Source organism: Octopus bimaculoides, chromosome 9 (genome assembly GCF_046866305.1).
Source record: "Octopus bimaculoides isolate indiv1 chromosome 9, ASM4686630v1, whole genome shotgun sequence".
Classification (NCBI taxonomy): domain Eukaryota; kingdom Metazoa; phylum Mollusca; class Cephalopoda; order Octopoda; family Octopodidae; genus Octopus; species Octopus bimaculoides.
In genome coordinates this window covers 22,608,932-22,633,602 of record NC_142936.1, presented here as the reverse complement: position 1 = coordinate 22,633,602, position 24,671 = coordinate 22,608,932, and the positions used below count along the sequence as shown (strand labels likewise).

At 37.2% G+C, this 24,671-nt stretch overlaps 1 protein-coding gene across 2 annotated transcripts in view; it reads left to right on the top strand.

Annotated features, from left to right (window-relative positions):
* The window catches only part of LOC106868015 (high affinity cGMP-specific 3',5'-cyclic phosphodiesterase 9A), a 233,024-nt gene extending 212,648 nt beyond the window's left edge, over nt 1–20,376 (top strand). For both annotated transcript variants that reach the window (XM_089357273.1, XM_089357274.1), the window contains 6 exons: nt 6,125–6,247; nt 7,621–7,775; nt 12,887–12,989; nt 16,386–16,490; nt 18,720–18,866; nt 19,507–20,376. In XM_089357273.1, coding sequence (XP_089213399.1) covers nt 6,125–6,247; nt 7,621–7,775; nt 12,887–12,989; nt 16,386–16,490; nt 18,720–18,866; nt 19,507–19,611 — 738 coding nt within the window. In that variant the 3' untranslated portion in view covers nt 19,612–20,376. The remainder of the gene's footprint in view (nt 1–6,124; nt 6,248–7,620; nt 7,776–12,886; nt 12,990–16,385; nt 16,491–18,719; nt 18,867–19,506) is intronic.
* The last annotated feature ends 4,295 nt before the right edge of the window (nt 20,377–24,671 follow it).

The following is a 24,671-nucleotide window of genomic DNA, read 5'->3' as shown; positions in this document are numbered from 1 at the left end:
CATGGTTAATATTTTTTTAATCAGGAAGAAATGGTAATGCCCAATATAATTCCTATAACATCTTTCCTCAGTGATGTCTTAATTCACATTGGTAAACTGCTTTACATCTGGAACACTTCAGACCTCTGATCCACCTTTCACAAAACTTCTGTAAGCCTCTTACTTTCTGCTGCTTCCCTTACTGATTATACCTAACACAAAGATTCTCTTTTAGTTACTTGATATTGTCTTTTGCTTTCTGCTATGCTTCATTCCCTAAATCTAGTCCATATCATAAAATTTTCAATAGATACAGGGCTAAACTGGCATACTCTATCTAATAAAGGGTAAAGACCCCCTTCAGTCATGAATGACCATGGGATTGCACTTAGAAAGTTTATCCTCTGAGGCACAAGTCTGGGTAAGGTTATTTATGGAAGACCAACAGTTGCCCATGCATATTAGCCTCCCCTCTCCTCACCACTGATGTTATCCAAGGGAAAGGCAAATGCCGATACAGCTTGGCACCAGTGACGTCGCAACTCATTTCTTCAGCTGAGTTAACTGGAGCAACATGAAATAAAGTGTCTTGCTCAAGAACACAACACACAACCCAGTCCCGGAATCAAACTCACTACTACATGATTGTGAGTCCTGTGCTCTAACCATTGAGCCATGCACCTTCACCTGCCTAATACTGCTGAATATACACCTGGATGTAAGTGTAGTACATTAATCAGTGTGGCTCATAATGCTACTGCAACTGATAGCACATCTAATATTGCAACTTCTAGTCACCTAAATAACTGCAATGCAATATCTACTGCAAATAATCAACATATTGATATTCCTGATTCCAATGAAAGTACTATTAATAATAATAGTGAAGCTGAACTCATCATACCCACTAATAATCAAGGTAACTTTGCTCTATGTAATAAATCGCTGTGTCCCATTAATAATCAATGCCTTAGGGAAAAATATATATAAGTGCTCTATCACTGCTCTTGGGAAAGAACATGTTTACATTAATGCATCATCTTCCTCATTTGAGTTTCACTGGAATAATCACAAATCTACATTTAGACATATAAAAAAGTCTAATAATACATTTCTAGCTAAATTTGTACATTCTCTCACTGATAACGGTACTGAATTTAAAATTGCTTTGTCTCTTTATATAATGCACATCCATATAAAGGTGGCAGAGGCTGGTGTGGGCTCTGTGTATCTGAGGCATTCCATATTAATAAAGTAAAATTGAATATTATTTGGTGCAGGTGTGGCTGTGTGGTAAGAACCACATGGTTCTGGTTTCAGTCCCACTGCATGGCCCCTTGGGCATCATCTACTATAGCATCAAGCTGACCAAAGTCTTGTGAGTGAATTTAGTAGACAGAAAGTGAAAGAAGCCCATTGTATGTGTGTGTGTGTATGTGCATGTGCATTTATGTCTGTGTTTGTTCCCCCTCTCCCCGACTGCTTGACAACCAGTGCTGGTGTGTTTAAGTCCCTGTAACTTAGTGATTTGGCAAAAGAGATTGAAAGAATAAGTACCAGGCTTTAAAAAGAGGCTTCCTCAAAGCAGTGCTCCAGCATGGCACAGTCTAATGAATGAAACAAGAAAAGCAAAAACAAGCGGTGGTGGTGGGGGCGGATTATCAATCAGCATGATGAATTGATTAAGATACCAGCACCTTAAATATAAATCATTGAAGCCATACCTAACCTGACATTTAATCATTATATCTTCACTAATAGACTTCATAGCCTAGATTAATGCTTTGAATGAATTCTATACCTTGGTTAATTATAATGCTGTCCCACTTAGGAATGGATAACGTATTGAAATATGTTCACACATTCTATTTGTAAAAATACTTATCACCCATTAATGCCATCACCTATATTTAAATTGTTCATATATGTTAGCTAATTCTCTACCTTAGTTTACCATAATTTAGTCTTACCTTAATTGATAATGTATTATACCATATCCAAACATTCTACTACTTGTATCAATGCAATGGAATAATTCCCTACCTTGTTAATTATCATTTATTTTCACCTTAGTGGTAGATAATATACTGGATCATATGCAAACATCCTGCTATTTGTGAAAATGCATATCTTTCATTGATGTTAGCACCTTAAATTTAAATAGTCCCTATATGTTAACTATACCTAACTTTACACTTAATTATTAAGCTTACACTAATAAAATTTAACCTTGATGAATACAAATGTATAATGCCCTACCTTCGTTAATCATAATTTGGTTTCATTTTAGTAATAGATAATGTATTAGACCAAATGTAGACATTCTATTTGTAAAATACTTGTGTTCCAGTCTATCGTATCTAATGCCTGACCCTTTTTTTACATATTATTGAAGCTGCTGCCCTATAATGATTTCATGATTCTGTAATTCTACACCTTCACACTTCTATGTACTCCTGTTTACATCTATCTTAGACATTATTTCCTTTTTATTACTATACATAATTCATTAAATCTGCTCTTGTAATCAAGATTAGCTGATTCAATCTAATTGAAGTGTTTACTTTATAGCATTTATATCCATACACTTATATATGAACCAGTATGCATGCTTGTTCTATTAATATATGTATATCTATATTGTACCTAAATGTATAGCTGTGAGTATATATGCATGCGGATATGCATCTTTATTCTGATACATACATATATATATATATATATGAGGTGTAGTCAAAAAGTGTCTGACCTTGATTTTTTTTGCACAAAATAATAATGTGTGAGCAAAATCTTCATGGGTATTAAGTGGTCACATCCTTTCTGAGCATGTGCAAAAATTTTCATGTCTGTAGGTTGCCCGCAGTGGCGCTTTGAGTACAGACGTAAAGAGTGTGCTGTGCGATTTTTCTTTTTGAGTCAAGATGACCGAGTGCATTGAGCAAAGATACTGTATCAAACACTGCCAAAAACTTGGTGATACGCAAGCCCAGCCTACCAAGAAGATTCAGAAGGCCTTTGGAGATGATGCTATGGGAAAGACACAAATAAAGGGGTGGTACAACCAGTTCAAAGGCCGCACCTCAGTGGACAGTGAGCCACGTTGTGGCCAGACAATTAACAAAGAATACTATCTAGAGGTTCTTCGTTGCCTTTGTGAAGGTGTGTGGTGAAAATGACCCAACCTGTGGGTAGCAAAGAACTGGCAACTCCACCATGACAATGCATTTGCCCATGTTGTCCAAGCCTCCATCATCAAGCAAAACACACCACTTGTTCGTCAGGCTTCCTGTTCCCCAGACTTGGCTCTGTGTGACTTTTGGTTATTCCCAAAGCTCAAAAAACACTCAAAGGGAGGTTTGAGTCAACAAAGGGCATTAAGCAAAATTCAATGGTACAGCTTTATAGTATCCCCAGAATTGATTTCCAGAAACGTTGCCAGCAATGGCAGGAATGCTGGCAGAAGTGTGTAGACTCCCAAGGCGAATACTTTCAAGGAGACTAAATCAAAATGGCGAGTTTTTTAACATTACTTGTTTTTTGGCCAAAGGTCAGATACTTTTTGACTACATCTCGTATATACCCCACTGTCTATTTATTTGTATGGACGTATATTTAAATTTGTATATTAAATAGGTAGGTGTGTATACATTTATATATGGTCTTTGTGTTTGTGTATGTCCATCTATGTGTGCATGAGTATTAAGTGGTCATCCTTCCTGCGCATGTATATATGCATATATATGTATTTATATGTATTTGTTTATGTGTTTATGTCTATATGTTGTGTATATAGATGTATATAGATATAGATGTGTTTATATGCATATTTGTGTGCATGAGTGAGTGTGCAGCTGAAGGTTCCTACATAGGTATCTATCTACTATTGTTTGGAAACAGGTGAGGGTTTGTGACAAGAAGGGTGTCTAACCATAAAAAATCTGCCTTGATAAACTGTGTCCAATCCATGCAAGTATGCAAAAGTGGACACTTAAATGATGATGATGATGATGATGATTCTCTGATTACCTCAGTTACTTTATCCATCTCTCTCTAAACAATATGCCTACCTTGACCACAGCCAAAATATTCTCCGACAGAAAATTTTTTGTGCCCATGTTGCTTGCCTAGGAGACATCTGGTTGAGGTACCCTGCAACGTTGCCTCTCAGAGGCACATGTTTACTTGCTTCTAGTCTAGCATCTCTTAGCAATTGCCCCCACATTTACTCTTCCTCACACCTACGTAGATTATTGCATCTGTGCATTTGTGAGGTTTTCTACCTGTTGGAAAGCGACAAGACACCTATGTCTATGTATGTACAGATGAATATACATATATGTATATATAAATATATATATCTATATATTTGTGTGTGTTATTTATGTATGTACCTACCTACCTACCTACCTACCTAAATACCCCCTCCCACACATATGCACACACACACACACATACACACACACATACACATACACACTCACAGATAGACATAGTCTTTTCTTTCTCCAGGCAATATAAATATGAATGAACAAAATAAGAGTTGACAGCTACTTATTGGGCATTTGAAAACGAGTTATAAAATTATCTACTGGATGCTTGAATGAAAATCTTCAGGATCTACTTTGCTGTCTATTTTCTCTGTGTCCTCTTTTATTACCATCCGGAACACCCCCTCATCATCATGGTCACCATCATCATCACCACCACCACCACCACCACCACCACCACCACCACCACCATCATCATCATCATCATCATCATCATCAGCAGCAGCAGCAGCAGCATTCAGCACTCAGCACTCATCTCCACTGCTGCTGATGACTGGACTTAGTTAAGATATATTACATCGTGCTGTACCAGTTTCAGAAGATATAATTATATTCGTATTTCTTTACTCGTTGCTTTTACCTTAAGTAATCAGTGATTGCATGAGTGTTTCCATTTGTGTTCTGGATTGTCCTACGTGTGTCCTACTTTGATATTGGCATCTTGATTCTTGGTTGCAGCTTTTATACCAGCTTCACCATTCCCCACCCCATGGCATGGCAATAAATCATTATTCAATGACGTTGGGAATACACCAAGATTTTGTGATTATCTGAGGAGACAAGAGATCTAAAATTTAACTTCATCTAATGAGATTGTATACTGTAAATTTATCTACATGCATGCTTTATATATATATATATATATATATATATAGATAGATAGATAGGTAGGTAGGTAGGTACAGGAATACCCGTGTTAAGATTAAGCTGCAAGTATTGCTATGTGGTAAAGTTGATTGCTCTGTAAACAAATACTTTTGGGTTTGTTCCCAGTATTTGACTTAAGTATCGTCTCCTATAGCCATGTCCTGGATATGATTTTAAAGTGCATCCAATATGTGGGCCTTGTTCAGGAGTTCTGGGTTCTCTTATCTGAAGTGTGTGGAATCACCTTTTGGCCACAATTGTTCTCAGGTCTTCTCTGATCCAGAGGAGTAGCACCTGTCAGGGTCCCAGTTATGGGTTAATTAGCATGTTAGGGCTTACCTACTTATGCATGTGATAACTGGATTTGATAGACTCTGTGGAGGAAACCTTTATGGTTCAACAGAGAGGAGGACAGTTGCAGCAACACATTGTGGAGTGCAGAGAGCAAGACGAGGCAATTAAGACATTTTAGTTATCTACTGCATCTGTTTCCATCCTCAGTTGTCTTGACCTGGTCTTGCCACTGGACTGAAGATGACCACGGATGAGAGAGTGAGGTTGATGGTATGCAACTTTTCTTCACTTTAAACAAAGTTACCATGCAAATCATCTAGTCATCTCTATAGATGACTAGATGATCCCCTTTGCTCTGACAAATGAACATGCAATAGTACTATAACCATAAATCGGCTGGTGCTTTCTAAGTGAAATTTGGTAGACAGTAACTGTATGGAAGGCTGTTAAGTGTGTGTGAAAACTAGCTCTTGTAATCCCTAATGGCTGGAGGACATCCCCCACTGTTTTTTTAACATAACATGTAGTTACAGTATGATACATTTAACTGAGATTTTATTAAATTGTTGGAAATGATGGCTCTGATTAAAGAAAACTCTATGTATTCTGATTATTGAAACTGCTGTAATAATTTCTGGTGTTTTGTTCTTTTTCAGATGTATTGCCTTATATGGCATTTAGAACTCTGCAGTTTATTTTCTGAAGAAGAGATCCTCACATTACTTGTATCTGCAATATGTCATGATTTAGAACATTCTGGTTTTAACAATATTTACCATGTAAGTAATTTGTTAGCCAGCTTTTCTGAAATGGTAAAATATGAGCTATAAGCTCTCTCTCTCTCTCTCTCTCTCTCTCTCTCTCTCTCTCTCTCTTCTCTCTCTCTCTCTCTCTCTCTCTCTCTTTCTCTCTTCTCTCTCTCTCTCTCTCTCTCTCTCTCTCTCTCTCTCTCTCTTTCTCTCTCTCTCTCTCTCTCTCTCATAAAGTTTTTGCAAATGAATGTCTAGTTGGTTTGTATGCATTTGGATATTTTCTCCACAAACTTATCAAAATGACTGTTGTTCTTGTTTAATATTATCTGGTCTGTCTTTTCATTTTAAAGATCATTGACTGTAATTCAAGAAAGATTTAGCTAAAGAGAGATTTAGCAGTCTCTTATTGGCTACTTGTTGAAAAACATGCAATTCTACTTGTAAAACTGAATGATAAGAGGCTTCAGGGAATTTTGATGTCTACTCTGCAAGGTGGTTGATGTTAGAAAGGGTATCTAGCTGTAAAAACCCTGACAAAACAGACAGTGAAGGCTGGTTCAGTCTTCTGCTTAGCCAACCCCTGTCAAACCATCCAACCCATGATGATGATGATGACGACGACGATGAAGAACAACAACCTCTTCAGTTGAAGTTATTTTAGATGAAATGGTTTATCCTGCTCAAGAACGCATTAAAACAGCAGCTAGATGTTATTTCTTTAGCTGTGACATAGCATGGTGCTTTAAGCTATACAGCTTGAAGGAAAATGGACTGGGAGGAAGGTGATGGAAAATTTGAGGTTGGTTGGTGGCTGGGAAGGTTGGATGGGAGGGTAAGAGATTGTGTCTGTTGCTGTGTATCTAGAGCCATATTAACTGATGGTTTGACTAGTGGAAAACCTTGTTTAAAAATTGAAAACATTAGGAGTGGTTAAGAGAAGCTACAGAAACATTTTTATCAAATTCTTTCATCTCTGAACTTATCAACTGGGAGAAATGCCTTTCCAGTTTTCGTTTTGAGCAAATAAGTTGTTTTGTACATATATACATAGACATGCACATAAAAACAATAATGAAGCATGCACACACACCCACACACACTTGTTTTTGTGCTAAAGTGGCATGCACTCTCCCTCTACATAAGAGCAAGTTTATCCAAGCATGCACCCACACACACACACATATATATATATATAACCCATGCTAGCATGGAAAGCGGACGTTAAACGATGATGATGATGATGATGATGATATACACACATACACACAGACACACACAAATTCTCATATTCACAAACTCTTTACATACACACACATATACATAAGTGCATACATACATATCATATACACATACATGTATATGTATGTATATTTAAAGATGTGTTCCTCTCTCCACTTCAGGTGAATGCCCATACCATTTTGGCACGAACTTATAATGACAGGTCACCTTTGGAGAACCATCACTGTGATGTGGCATTCCGAATATTAGAGAAAACTGACTTACTGAAGAACCTGTCTCCACAACAGTACACTGTTGTCCGCCAAGGTATCATTAGGTAAGACACTGCTTTGTTTTGTTTCTCCACTTTAGCGTTGGTGTTGTTTCAATTCTAGTTCAGCTCTGAAAGTGCAAACTCAATCATGACATTTCCATCTTATTTCTGTAAATTGTCTTGGATTACATTCTTTCAATATGGTAGAAAATGACATGGAAATAAGAAAAAATTGGCTGCTGTTCCCATTGTAGATTGAGTGACTATATAGGGCTTCTCAAGTTGGTTTACTATCGTTACTGTTGCTGCAGTTGTGGTTGAAATTGTTGATATTGCTGTTGTTAGGAGTGCAGTGGAGTGGCCAAAACAGTTGGGTACAGAAACAGTAAAATCTTATAGTATTTAGTTTTATGCATCTAGACTCATAACTTCAAATTCAGCTGGATTCAACTGTATTGGATCAGTAAAATTACTTGGCATTGACTGGAATTAACTTCAGTTAAATCAGTTATGTCCCCCTCTGTACCAATGCATTGGTGTTAGTGAAAGGGTTTTCATTATTGCTGATGTTGTTGTTCTGTACTTTAGCCCTTGGTCAGCCCTGATGCCTTTTTTTAACTACACAGCCATGCCAACATCTGCAATGTCGTGCATATATATAAATTGTGAAACCTGTTATCTGCTCATGAAATATTGTTTTCAAGGAAATATACTCCACGTTTCAATTGTACTGAGTTCTTTATTTGTAGTGTTGATTGCCTAATCATATGATTAAGTATATTTAATATACTTACATACATAGACACATTCACACATACACATATATTTATATCTATTAATCCGGTAATGTGCCTACCTACCCACTTGTCTGCCTTGGTGTATGTTTGTGTGATTATGTATGTACATAAGTAATGAACTGAAAAAATTGGTGCTCAATACCAGAAATGTGGACAAACAATTGTTTTTAATAGAATTGTAGCTACATTTAAGGTCCCTAAGGTTTCCTGTTGACAGGGATCATCTTTTTTGCACATAAGTGCTGATTCTGTATTCCGCCAGGAACAAATTGAAGTAATCATGATTTTAGACTGGTGCTGTATTAGTGTTTTACTATAATATTCATGTGTCTAAATGTTTTGGAGTATTCTAATGTTTAAATCTAATTGAGCAGACCTGTGATCAAAGCTGTTCCAGCTGTAAACATCCCATCTTCTTTTGGTGTATAATGTTCCTAAGATTATATGAGTCATCCTTTCTGGGGTTTTTTAAAGAAGCTAGGGTATGACTTGAAGGAGATTTGTCTATTATTTTTGCAGATCAAATGTAGTGGTTCTGTTGTTTGATTGTACATGTAAATATTTATATTACTGAGAAAATATATTAATTTGATTTCTCATGTCGGCTTTGATTCTGCATACCTATTGTCAAAAGAATTTCATTCATGATTGCTCTGTCTTTGTTTTCATGCATAGCATATCTAGGAGTACATTATCCAATATATCCTTCTTGTGTGACTTGAATGAAATTTAGCTACTATTACTAACAGGTTAAAAAGAGCTTGTGTCTGTTGTTGTTCTTATTGACCATGTTGCTGTTACTGCTGTTTTTGCAGTTGTTTTCAGGCATAGTATATTTAAGAGTGTGGAGGCGCAATGGCCCAGTGGTTAGGGCAGTGAACTTGCGGTCATAGGATCGCGGTTTCGATTCCCAGACCGGGCATTGTGAGTGTTTATTGAGTGAAAACACCTAAAGCTCCACGAGGCTCCAGCAGGGGATGGTGGCGAACCCTGCTGTACTCTTTCACCACAACTTTCTGTCACTCTTACTTCCTGTTTCTGTTGTGCCTGTAATTCAAAGGGTCAGCCTTGTCACACTGTGTCACGCTGAATCTCCCTGAGAACTACGTTAAGGGTACACGTGTCTGTGGAATGCTCAGCCACTTGCACGTTAATTTCATGAGCAGGCTGTTCCGTTGATCAGATTAACTGGAACTCTCGATGTTGTAAGCGACGGAGTGCCAACAACAACATATTTAGGAGTATCTTATCCCATATATTCTTATTTTTTAAAGACATTATTGTGTGACTAGATTTGGCTGCTATTACTAACAAGTCAAAAGGAGCTTGTTACTGTTGCTGTTTTTGTTGTCATAGACCATACTGTTGTTATTTTCTTTCTTTTACCATGATGACAACTTTCTCCGTCATTAGTTACTATTTTCCTAATCACCTTAATCTCCGAGATTGTAATTAATGTGGTAATTAATGATGAGTCATTGATGAGATGAGATGAGATTGTTTTATCCAATTATTCTACAATGTCACTATACCATTATTCCATTATATCATTCCTTTAATCCTTCGTCACACATTCAGATTAACAAGTGGGTTGAAAGCTAATATTATTGTTTCCGTCATTGTAATAACGTCTTATGTTTTTAATGCTAAGATTACCTGCCATTAAATATGGAATCAGAGCCAAGTCTTCTCCAAAGACGGTGTACAATTAGGATTAGAAAACTTCACTGTAGTGTTACTACTACGTATAGGACCCAAGACAATCTGGTCACTTGACATGCTAGAAATAGCAGTCAAATCACACTCATATCACACCCTGCAATATTAGTGATACTCATAATCTGGTCAGACTCATTTCTAAAAAGATGGGATGGTTATGCATGGAATGTCTTTTATCATATGCCTGTTTGATCAGGATTAACTTGCTGCTAGATACCAGTTACACATGAACATGTGGGCATTTGCTATTACATTGCTCTCCTCCTCCTCTTCCCCTTCCTCTTCCTCCTCCTCTCCCTCTTCATCTTCCCCCTCTTCATCTTCCACCTCCACTTCCTCCTCCTCCTCCTCTCCCTCTTCATCTTCCTCCTCTTCCACCTCCACTTCCTCCTCTTCCACCTCCACTTCCTCCTCCTCTCCCTCTTCATCCTCCCCTCTTCATCTTCCCCCTCTTCATCTTCCTCCTCCTCCTCATCATCACAAGTCTCCCAACATAATTGCCATTATTATTATTGTTGTTGTTTGGCCCCAGGCAGATCTAGGATCAAAGGCAATCTAGCCAAAACCATCTTATAAGAACATGTTGGACTACATTATCTAACATATCCTGTCCTTATGTAAGATAGCAAGCAGGATGTAAACTGAAAGAGACATGACTGTTATTTCTATCAGATCAAGCAACTGCATGGATTCTCACTCACTGGTTCCTAAATGTTATTGTTATTGTTGTTTTGAGGCACCATTAGATTGGCAGAAATTAGGTGTCAGATTAACGTGCTGTTCACTTACATTTCTTTACATAAACTTAGTAAAAATCCTGCCAAAATTTGATAAAATGTATCTATTATGTCCATCTCTTGAACATTCTCTACTCCAATACCAGTAATATAATATAGTAGATACAACCTTCTATACATTCTCTTCTCATTGCTGTTGTTGTTATTATTATTAAAGCAGCAAGCTAGCAGAATCAGTGGCATGTCAGACAAAACGCATAGTGGCATTTCTTCTAACTCTTTAGCTTCTGAGTTCAAACTCCACTGAGGTCAGCTTTGCCTTTCATTTTTTCCATGGGATCAATGAAATAAGCCCCAGTTGAGCACTGAGGTCAATGTAAACTTGCTGGCCTTGTGCCAAAATCTGATGGAATTATTATTATTATTATTATTGCTGTGAAGGTGGAAAGCTGGTAGAATTGTTAGCAGGCCGGACGATAGATATGCTTAGCAGTATTTCTCCTGTCATTACATTCTGAGTTCAAATTCCACCGAGGTCAACTTTGCCTTTCATCCTTTGGGGGGTTGATAAATTAAGTACCAGTGAAACACTGGGGTCAATGTAATCACCTAGTCCCCTCCCCCATGTTTCTGGGTTTGTGCCTATAGTGGAAAGGATTATTATTATTATTAAGGCAGCAAGCTTGGCACAATCGTTAGCACATCAGACAAAATGCTTAGCATCATTTCATCCACCTTTACATTCTGAGTTCAAATTCTACCATGGTTGACTTTGCCTTTCATCCTTTTGGGGTCACATGCTGGACAAAATGCTTAGCAGCATTTCATCTGTCTTTATGTTCTGAGTCCAAATGCTGTCAAGGTCGATTTTGCCTTTTATCCTTTCAGGGTTGAGGAAATAATTACTGGTTGAACACTGTGGTTGATGTAATTGACTTACCCAGCCTCCAAAAATCAGGCCTTGTGCCTTTAATAGAAAGGATGATTATTATTATTATTATTATTATTATTATTATTATTATTATTATTATTATTATTATTATAAGGCAATGAGCTGGCAAAATCGTTAGCACACTTGATAAAATGCTTAGTGACATTTCATGTCTTTACATCCTGAGTTCAAATCCCCTGAGATTGACTTTGCCTTTCATCCCTTCAGGGTCAATGAAATAAGTATCGGTCAAGCACTGGGTTTAAAGTAATCAACCAACTTCTACAATTGTTATTATCAGGCAGTAAGCCGGCAGAACCGTTGGAGCATCAGAACTATTGCGTTGCAGCATTTGTTCTATCTCCAAGTTTTGAGTTCAGATCCCATCCAGGTGAAATTTGCCCTTCATCCCTCCAGGGTTGATGAATTAAAACACTAGTCAAGTATTTAGTTATGTCCCTTTATTGGAGCTGGCCTTTCAGCTATCCAGACTTGATAAACTGAGTCTCAATATAATTACTGAAATTGATCCAGTAGATTTTATGATCCTACACTGCACAAATTTGTGACTTGTACCTTGTGTTACAAATAAAAGTTTGTACAGTCAGTTGTAGCCAAAGGATGAGTATGTATGAAATAGAATACCACCTTTAAATAATTGTAGAATTAACCAATTGAAACACACTGCTAAACATGAAGTTGAGAATCTGGATGATCAGTTCTGCACTTGTAAAACTTATAGATGGATTTGTATGTAGTTAAGCTTTTACTTGATTTAATTTCAAGTTTACAGTTGTGGCTAAAAATTTGGGAACATAGGTCTGAAGATTAGAATTTTTATATCAAATGCCCAAAGTTATATTTGAATTGAATTGTACTTGGGCACAACAACTTGAAATTTTAAAAAGATGTTCCAAACTTATGGCCATGACTGTATTTTTGTACAGGAATTAAGCATGCTTTATAAATATTTTTGGTCATTCTTTTTAGGTGTATTTTAAGTACAGACATGGCTAAACATAATAACATCTTACATGATTTTGAAGTAGCTTTGGTCAAATTTGATGTAGACAAGAAAGAACATCGTATGCAGGTAAGTTTAAGAAATATTATGTCTAACGTGTGTGAGTGAGAGAGAGAGAGAGAGAAACAGACAGACAAATACTGAAAGACAGACAGAGATATTGGTGAACTGGTGTATGCTGGATTGATAGAACGAAAAAGGCTATAACAGATATACATACATCCTTTTAGTAGTTTTATGCCTGCAAATTTATCAATATTTGTACAAATTAAAGATTTTCATTTGTTTGAAATCGTCTCCATATTTTATCTTGTTTACAGTTTAATGTAAAATCAGTGGAAAAGAAGTTGGCTAAAATCTAATTATAATCTTTGGATTAATCTCCCTTCTACTCCTCTTTCTGTGAGACCAATGTTAACCCTAATCAATTTAAAATAAATCCTATGACATCAATTGTATAGTAATTGATTTCTGAAATTAATTATTGACCTGCGATTAACACCAAAGTTTTCTCTAATGGCAATAGAATTTTCTATTGTTTCTGCGAACCTTCACTGCTCAACTATTAGGTGACTCAAACCTGAAGCATTCTGTGCCTTGCCTGAACACCAGTCCAAGTGCCTGTGACCAGAACATCTTTCCTCATCCAACCATTGGCATTCCTATGTTCTTATGTATTTATTTATTTATTTATTTCATTGCCACCTCTCCCTTGCTACCACTCTCTCACTCCTATCATTGTTTCTCCAGTTATACTCATACTCTTCCTACTTTCACCTAGATTCTTTCTCTGTCAACATTTTCTCTTCCATTCATCTTCACAGTCATGTTTGCCTTGGATGAACAGAGACAATGTAGAGTAGAGAATAGCTTTTAGTCCAGCAGGAGTCAATGCAGCTTTTATCATGTTGCCATGGTCGAATACTCCCAGTAGACACTGTAAAGTGATGAGCAAACAAATGGTGACAAATCAAGATAGAGAAGAGTTGTTAAATTTGTTGAAGAAGTGATGCCATCTATAGCATCACTTCTTCAATTTTACTTTGATGAATATTATTATGGTCACCATCATTGTCTTCATTTTTATGTAATCTTTTCATGCTGGTATAGGTTGAACAGATTGTTACAGTCTGAATCAGGTCTTATTTGGAGTTACTGCCCTTATAGATTGGTTGGTGAGTGGAGGTACTATGGCCCAGTGGTTAGGGCAGCGGACTCGCGGTCATAGGATCGCAGTTTCGATTCCCAGACCGGGCGTTGTGAGTGTTTATTGAGCGAAAACACCTAAAGCTCCACGAGGCTCCGGCAGGGGATGGTGGCGAACCCTGCTGTACTCTTTCACCACAACTTTCTCTCACTCTTACTTCCTGTTTCTGTTGTGCCTGTAATTCAAAGGGTCAGCCTTGTCACACTGTGTCACGTTGAATATCCCTGAGAACTACGTTAAGGGTACTCGTGTCTGTGGAGTGCTCAGCCACTTGCACATTAATTTCATGAGCAGGCTGTTCCGTTGATAGGATCAACTGGAACCCTCGACATCGTAAGCAACGGAGTGCCAACAACAAAAGATTGGTTGGTGCAATGACTTGCTTAAGTGTTAAATTTTTTGATATAATTTTAACTGCTTTATACTTTTCCTGATGCCAACCACTTTGCAGAGTATACTGGGTGCATTTTGAAGTGGCACCAGCACAGTAACTGTGCCATGTCCTCTCTAACTTGAGCCACCACTATTTGTTTGCTAATTGCTTTTGGATATTTACTGAGAGTATTTGATCATGATAACATGACAGAAGTTGTGCTGACTCCTGCTGGACTAAAAACTATTCTCTACTCTACATTGTCTCTGTTCATCCAAGGCAAACATGACTGTGAAGATGAATGGAAGGAAAAATGAAATGTTGACAGAGAAAGAACCTGGGTGAAAGTAGGAAGAGTATGGGTAAAGCTGGAGAAACAGTGATAGAAGAGAGAGAGCAATGGAAGAAAGACAGTGATAGGCAGCTACGTATAAGTTATTGGAAAGGAGATTGAATGGAAAAACTATTTACATTATTTACATTTGATGGATATTTGTCCTCATCTTGTTTGTTGTTAACACAACGTTTTGGCTGATATACCCTTCAGCCTTCATCAGGTGTCCTGGGGACATATGGCATAGTGGTTAAGAGCATGGTCTACTAACCCCGAGATTCCAAGTTCGATTTTAGGCAGTGATCTGAATAATAATAATAACAATAATAATAATAATAATAATAATAATAATAATAATAATAATAATAACATTGAAAAATACCTTAGGAATGAGAACCCAGGTTCAAAATTTCCCCAAGATACCTGATGAAGGCTGGAGGGTATATCAGCCGAAACACGTTAACAACACACAAGATGAGGACAAATATCCATCAAATGTAAATACTGTACATAATTCCTCATCTCTTAAATATAGAATTGTAGAAAAACTTTATCGTCTTTTGATAATAATAATAAATGCTTGTGATGTTCATAATAACTATTGAATGGCAACGTGCTTAACAATCTTGCTTTGCAGCCATGCAGTTTAACAGGCAGTCCCACTGCATGGTCATCTGGGCAAGAATCATCTGCTATATCCCCTGGCTGGCCAATACCTTGTGAATAAATTTGGTTGACAAAATTTCTGTGGAAGCCTCTGTGTGTGTGTGTGTGTGTATACACTCGTGTTTGTCCCTCACTCCATTGCTTAGCAACTGGTGTTCATTTATCTACATCCTCATAATTTAGCATTTCAGCAACAGGACTTGATAGATGAAGTATCAAACTTAAAATAAATACTGTAGACACTTTGTTTCATTAAACACTGGAAGGCAGTGTTCTAACATGGTGGCAATCTAATGACTGAAACATTTAAATGAATAAAATAATTAAATTTTAATATTTTATGGAGGATCTTTTTTGAAACCTTAGAACACTTTTTTTCATCTCATGGCAAACACAATTATTCCATTCTGTTGACATTATTGGAAAGATATTCACCATTTCCAACCACATTTATTTTCATCACTTTGCTGTTTTTACTTACATTTTACTGACAGAAAACAACATTATTATACGAAACTACCATTTTATTTTGTAGTATGTGAATTTAGCTAAATTCATATGCTGTTGGTATATGGGGACACTGGTGATTCATGAATGTTCTTTGCCTGAGTGTGAAAGGAATAAAATATTTCAACATTAAAAAAAAGAATTAAAGAAATTAAAATTCCCACTCTCTCAGACAAAGGACCAGTACCAACTGTTCAAATTTCTCTTCTCTTCACCAACAACACTGCATAATTTTTCCTACTGCAGACCACCACCAGTTACCTATATCTGTTTTTTCTCACACTTTGTTGTTAATTTGTTGGGGGCTTTTTTTTTTGCTTTTGATTTTTGATTTTATTAAAATGTAACAAATTTTATTTTCTTCCGCATATTTTTTAGTTGATGTCAGTGCTTATAAAAGTTGCAGATATTTCAAATGAACTCCGACCTCCTACTGTTGCTGAGCCATGGTTGGACTGTCTGTTGAATGAGTTCTTTGCACAGGTCTGTTATTAAATTGTAGATTATTTTATAATACAGCTGTTGTTGTTGTCCTTGTTGTTAAACCCCAAGTAAGCTTTGATCTCCCAAAACCCATGCTGAAAACTGTCTCAGTTGTGACCATCCCATATTTTTACATACTGTATTTGGAATTATATTATCAATGTGCTTCCCTAGACAGTTGAGTGTGATTTGAGGAATATTTGGTTGCTATTTTTAGCAAGTAAGTGACTGCATAGAAGCTTCTTCATTAGTTCACATAGAAATTCCTTCATTAGATTATGTTGAAACTTTCTTTGTTAGCTCACACAGAAACTCTCATTAGTTTACATTGGGACTTCCTCATCAGTGCATATAGAGACTACCTCATTAGCCCATGTGGAGAAGCCTTGTTAGCTCATACAAAGACCTTATTAGCTCTCAGAAAAATTGGCTCATCCACTCACCCTCTCCAATTCCTGATCCACTTCATTATACACACCATGCTGTAACTTGGTTATATGGCTTCTGCTCCTTCCCTGTGACATCTTCACCGTCTTTTCACTCTCCACTAAGGTAACCATATTTTTCCTGTAATGAAAGACACCTTTTCTGTCCCTCAATACTTCTCCCTGCCCTCAGTTGAGGGGTCTTGTCCTGAAAGTTACTTGGTGACCTCACTGCTGCTAGTCCCACATAAAAAGCATCCAGTACATTCTGTAAAGTGCTTGGCAGAAGGAAGGGCATCCAGCCATAAAAACCATACCAAAGCAGACAGCAGATTTTGGTGCAGTCTTCTAGTTTGCTAGTTCCTGTCAAACTGGCCAAGCTATGCCAGCATGGAAAATGGACATTGGGGGATGATAGTGATGTTGATATTGATCTGTAGCTGTTATTACTGTTTCTACTGTTGATGTTGTAGCAAGCAGCCCCCTTGTCATATGTCAGAGGCTGACATCTCTGTGACTTTACATTGGAATTGATAGTAACATTTACACATGCTATTATTGTTGTTATATAGCACCATCCTCCTCATCATCTGCTCAAGCTTGCTCAAATTTTTAACCCATGCATGCCATCCATCTCAGTCCTACATTATTTGAGGGAGGTCTTTAGCAAGGCATCCAGTGTCTCTTGTGAGTTGGTCAATATGTGTTGTATTTGGACGACCTGCTTAAGTACAGCTATGCTTTGACATACATAGCAGAAGCTCACTTGCCAGTTCTTGTTTAGCTCACCAGCAATATCCTACAAAGCACAAATGCCTTTCCCTTATAATGGTGGAAATAGGCAGGTGATCTCCATACAGCTGTGTCTTAACAGAATGAGTTCTCCAAGACATGTTTCAGATTGCTCTTAACATTCGGGTCTAAGTTCCATCTAGCTTGGATTTTAGTTTTTGGTATGCATCCTGGCTGTTGCTCCATATCAGAGAAGACCCCATCAATTAATTTGATGATTTTGCATACTTCACTTCTGAGATAGCCTCAACTGGAAAAGATGTAAAAACTTGAATAGCCAAGCCTTCAACAAACTGAACGTTGTCTGGAAATCAAAACAGTCAGACAACTTAAAAAGGAATTTGTTCAGTGCAACAATAGAGTCAATTATTTTATGTAACACCAAGTCAGCCCTAATCGAATACATCTATGAACAGAAACATTTCAGTCATGACTATCTTATCTTATTTCTTTTTTGTTGGTTTTTAGACTCAAGCAACAACAATTGCAGCATGGAAGATGTTTGTAAGCCATTCAAGAACACACAAAAACCGTTAGTTTCACTTCAACATTTAAATTTCATTTGTGTCAAAATATTTTCGTCGCTTTGAAACCACGACCTGTTCACTGACAAAATTGCCTGGTTTTTGTGTGTTCTTGAGTGGCTTACAAACATCTTCCATGCTGCAATTGTTTTTGTTTCAGCACACGATCTTAGATCAAGTCACTTGCTATGCAAGTATGTCTCTGTATCTAAGACTGCTTCATGTAAGAATATGACCTTCCTTTTTAAAGACTGAAGAAGTGAGATTTAAGAAGATATGGCTGCTATTTCTAGCAGATCATACAACCACATAGGGGCCACCGTTCTGACAACTTATTTATTGTTGTTATATAATTAAAAAATTTTTTTATCATATAAAGTGTCCCATTGGGAAATCATAAGTTAAACATTTTGATATTTTTTTTTTATAAAAAAAAGTATGTTATCTGGTGTATTAACCGTTTAATGATTTCTGTTTTTATTTGACAGAGTGATACTGAGAAACTCGAAGGATTACCTGTGACTAGTTTCATGGATAGAGACACACATGTGAAATCTAAATCTCAGGTCCACTTCATAGCCAATGTATTGATCCCTTTAGTCAAGGCCCTCTGTCAGTGCTTCCCCAAGGCAATGGTATGTTCACGGATTTTGTTCTGTCAATGTGCAGCTCATTTTATTTTTCTTGCAGTTGGGCTGATTTGTTTGTAGTTTCTCAGTGTCATATCAGGCTGAGATGATCATTCTCATTGTTTTGTTGTTGACGTCACCATCATTCATTGTCATCAGCATCAACACCATCATCATTATTATCATTACCACCGTCATAGCCGTCACTATCAGCACCACCACCATCATTACCATCACTGTCATCATCATCACCTTTATCGTCATCGAAGAGAAAATGAAGTGTTGATCTCTTATTTGAGCTCTAAAGTATCTGCGTGTGGTTGTTGAAGTTGCTAGAGATAGCATCAAAGTGTCTCACAAATAACATTGGAAAATGTAGTCCTAGAAACAAGAAGGAAAGCTGGTTATGGCTTGTGAATACCTTTTGATCATGCATGTATTCCATTATAGCTAACTTGATGCTAAGCAACAACTGTCATCAACAGTGTCTGTATCAATGTAAGAACCATTATTATTGTAGAAGACTCCAGCACAGTTCTTTAAACCACCAAACTATACACAAATTTTCAGTCAATTTCCATACATTTAACATTTTGTCTTCATATAAATTTTGACATATTTTCCTCTTTCTCTTCATTTCTTTCAGAACTTATTAGCACCAGCTGAATCAGCTCTGAATTATTATGAAAACCAGTTTCAAGAATATGAACAGAATATGAAAAAGAATCCAACCAAGAAGACTCAGTCTTGAAAGTTCAAGTACATTGCCAAGGAAAACAATGGAATGGAACATATTTCAAACAAAGAACCAAGAGCTTGATTTTATCCTTCCAGCATCTGCTCTCAGTTTCTTGTAGCTTTCACCAAGAACTGATTGACTTGATGTGCTCAGACTGAGAGATGAGATCTCTACCATGTATTAGCAATGGTGAGCAGAAATCTCAGCACCCTGAGAGACAGTTGTCCTAAATATCAACGGTTGCCTGTAATATACGACAGTCAAAAACGTAAAGTTGTAAACAATCCCTTCTTATCTTGTATAACCATTTGTAAAAAAAACAGAAAAAACAAACAAACAAAGCTATGATCACTTCTCATCTCCATATTTGATTGATATGTTACTTGTATCTGTAGAAAGCCACATCTGTACACATAGGTTTTTGCATTTACTAGTTGTATTAGTGTTAGCAGATTTAATACAGGAGGTATTAAAAAGCTAACTAGAAACAATTATGTGTTGACGAAAAAACAATATTAGTCAAAGACTAATATTATTTTAATTCTTTCTGCAAGTTTGAGAATTTTGCATTTACTAGTTGACATTTCACAGACAAATTGATGTCTTTTAGTGTATTTATTCATATTTTTCTTTGTTTTTAATTAGTTTAATCAAACTTTTAACTTATTGTTTCCCATTTCAATTTTTGTTGTTTTTTTTTAAATAACTTTTATGAGTAATAAATGTCAAGTTGTTGACTTCTGAGAATGAATCGACAGCTCTAATTGACAGGTCATATATCCGACTACCAATAATTCCAAAAGTTCTCTCAAAGATGTAGAAAGCATGTAAAGTACTATGGTGTAGTTGTGATATCTTGCCTCATTTTACTGGATGGAATAAAAGGTCATGCGCTTATGAGTTCAAACCTAGATCTAAACATTGTCTCACTGTTTGGCACTTTGCTGAAAATAGATGTTGTTCTGACCTTGGGATTTGCATTGAACTTAGTTTTTCTGCATTGAGTCCTGTGCTCCAACAATTCTTATGCAAAGTCTAACGTTTCAGAATCATCTGACCATTCTAACATAGTAAAACAAGCTTTGCATGTGCCTGCATATGCACATATACATATATACATTTGAATATTATCATCATTTTATGTCCAATTTTCTTGCTAGCATGGGTTGGATGGTTTGCTCCAATTTCTTCGGTTGGATGTCCTTCCCTAGTGAGAGATAGTAGGGAATGTTGAGTAGATGTAGATACATGAATAGATAAAGTGGTATATGAAGGAAAGTTAAGATGGAAATGGATGATAGGAAGGGAAGAGAAAGCAAGTGTGAGAAGATTGAGAGAAAATCAGAATGATAAGGACAATAAGAAGGGAAAACAAGGAAGTTGAGTTGGAAGGAATGCAGTGCTACTCTGTTATATATGGGTGAGTAGAGCTGTGAGGAGGAGAGATAAGACGGTGATGAGGGGCCAGGCTTTTACTCTAAAGGTTGCATGTCCAAGAGAACATGGTGGCAGGAGAATCGGGGAGGGTGGGCAAAAGTTGCCAGCATGCAGACCCTCTTCATTCAAGAATCATGGTTTGGGCGGAAGGAGGGGTAGCAAGATATAGATGGTGAAGGGAGATATTCAATAGGTACAAACTAAGAATTTGCCTCTAAGTCATGTGTGTAATGACATGCTGAGTAGAGGTGATGAAAGGGCATAGAATAAGTACAGTGATGGTTATGGCATGTGAGGGTATATAATGGGTGGAGATGCATGCACTAAGCTTGTGCAGAATATCAGGTTTTCTGCCACAGCATACATCAACCAGTCAACATGGTCTTCAGTCATCCCTTTCTTCATATGTAATATCTTGAGATCATTTTACTGCATCCCAAGTCTTTCTCAGTCCCCTTCCTTCACAGGTACCACCTGCTTTGTGCACTTGGCACTTGCTTATGCAGTTGCTATCTTCCATTCACACCACAGTCTCATCTCTTGCTCACTCCAACTGATTCCTCTTATACTAAGTTTGTCTCTGTTAAGCTTTAGTGTTGATGCCATCGGTGCCAAAGTCATAGTATTTGGAGGAGAACAGACGGTTAGTATGTAATGTATTATTTAACGTAAGTCATAAGTAAGAAAAGTTGCTAAAAGACTAGCCTTACATGCTGGTAACACATTTCATGGAAGGGGTGACAAGCAAAACTCCTTAAACCACAGTGCAATTACATTTTTATCAATATTAGGAAACATATTTGGTAGAATCCTCCTTGATGGAATGGACAGTAAAACTGAAGATGAGAGGAAGTTGGTTGGGTATTAAATTTACTAGACACAAACAATGCCATTTCTTTTTCATAGTCAGATGCTGCTTATCACCCTTTCTGCATTGCCAGTCATCACTTCCTCTCCTCTGAGCCACTTCTATTGACATTCATCTCTCATTCTTTCACCCTCCCCAACTCATATTTACTATTTACCACCCACTCCCTCTCTTATTCACTATTCACTACATTCACTCCTGCCCCTTTTCTAAACAGCTCTCATTTTCTCAGCGTTTTTGTAATCTTCACCTACCCATGTTTCCTAATCTTCTGTGACCACACTTTCTTCTGGTCATCTTCCTGCACCTTGAAAATATGCTGACACCTCCTCACCACCATCTTTAACTTTCTTTCCAGCTCCACCCCATTTACTCCTACTCACCTATATATAATGTGGGGTAGCTATGGATCTTCTCCTCAACTGCAAACCTGCTTCAACCCTTTCTACCATACAATTCCTCAGCACTTCACATAAAGCCACCTCCTCCCTCCCTACTATTTTCCCCTCAGTCAAAGGGTTCTTTAGTTTTGTGAGTTACAAGGCAACCTCACTTGTGCTAGTACTGTGAAGAAAAATTCCTAGTGGTTGGCATTAGGAAGGGCATCCAATATAAAAATCATGACAAACTTGAGACGCTGGAGTGAGATGTGGTTTTCTGACCCAAAGAATCCTGTTGAACTCTCCAACCCATGCCAGCATGCAAAGTGAACATGAAATGATGATGACAACTGTAAAGCAAAAAAAAATACCAATTCCTCTTTCACTTGCACTTCAGCTTTTAACACAGTCTGATGGAAAGCTATTTGAAAGATGAAGTCAACAGTAGGTATACAACGATATTGAGCTTGCTGTGGTCATGGTTGTTCAGTTGTGAATTGATTTTAAATACATTTAACTCTAAGATAAAGTTGCTTGCTATTCCCTACCGTTTTTATCATTCTGGAATTTTGTCATCAAACAGCTGAAAAATGTGGATGAAAGTCAAATCAAGGTAACCAAATCAAGGAAAAACTCTAATTGCATATTCAGGGTTAACATTTACCGTGTTAGTACAATACAGTGCACAGTAGTGGAGTGACCAAGTGAGACCATCTGGTCATCTATAAAATGCTTGTTCTTTGCCAGATGATCGTTCCAATACATTTTATTTCAGATGCAGAAAATAGACATCAAAAAAAAATTTCCAAAACCCTCTCCTCTTGTCAATTACAACTACTTAGTACTGCTACCATCAACAGGAATGGTAGATTTGGGGAGAATGTACAGATCCTACAATTAAAATATGTAGATGATGTATATAAGAAACAGAGATATAGGAAACGGCGAAATTCTTCATAAACAAGAAATACTAATTTTCTAGGAAGGGAACAGCATTAGAGTATTTGAAACGGGCATATTACTGACAGCAAAATGAACTGATAAAGAATGCCAAAATGTTATTAGGCACAGAAGTGGCTGTGTGGTAAGTAGCTTGCTTAACAACCACATGGTTCCGGGTTCAGTCCCACTGCATGGCACCTTGGGCAAGTGTCTTCTACTATAGCTTCAGGCCGACCAAAGCCCAAAGTGAGTGGATTTGGTAGACGGAAACTGAAAGAAGCTCATTGTATATATGTATATGTATGTATATATGTGTGTGTTTGTGTTTGTCCCCCCAACATCGCTTGACAACCGAAGCTGGTGTGTTTATGTCCCCGTAACCTAGCGGTTCAGAAAAAGAGACTGATTGAATAAGTACTAGGCTTACAAAGAATAAGTCCTGGGATCAATTTGCTCGACAAAAGGCGGTGCTCCAGCATGGCCGCAGTCAAATGACTGAAACAAGTAAAAGAGTAAAAGAGGATATGTAACAGAATAATTAAATTTATACTAGCTATAGGTGACATTACAGCAACTGTAATCTGTGCACTTGCATTTTAGTTAAGACTGACATGAAAAAAAGATTGTTTCTAATAATCCTTCTTATTGACAACCTCAGATGACAGTAACCTCAGTATTATGAGCAGTAGCTTTAATGGACATGTTGGGTAGCCCCATAATTGTTGGTTATACTATGGTTATAGTATATGGAATGAAGAGGAATCAAAGCTCTTGGATTCTGTAATACAAATGACTTAATGATATGTAACATCAACTTCGAGAAACTAGCCAGCCACCTGATCATCCACCAGCTAAACAGACTTCATAATCACCAGGAAACAGAATAGTAGATGGTTGTGAATACTTAGTCTTACCCTGATGAAGCATGTATCAGTCGATATAGAATAGCATTTAGTGATATTAGTTAAAGAACCAGAGACACTAAACAATCTGGGGAAAGAAGGTTTGCAAACTGAAAAATCTTTCAGCCAGCTTTAGGTTTAAAAAAGTACTAGGTGGGTGATCTTATTCTAAGGAGAAGGAGATAGAGACTTTATAAGAGACAACCAGGAGTTTCTGTGAGAGAACTTGTTGCAAGTCACAGATCAGATCTGTAGATGTAGCAATGTTTCAGTTAGATGAATGCTAAATAACAGGTCTAGAAACAGTTAATGGAAGTGGAGAGTAAAGAACAATATCAGGTAGCTAGAAGAGAAGTTTGATGACAGGTGTACTTAGTAAGAAGGGAAATGAAAAGCAAGAGGTTTGTCAATGTTATGTGATAGCACAAGGTGCTGTGAGAGAACTTGTGAGAGTTCTGTGAGAGAACTTGTTGCAAGTCACAGATCAGATCTGTAGATGAAGCAATGTTTCAGTTAGATGAATGCTAAATAACAGGTCTAGAA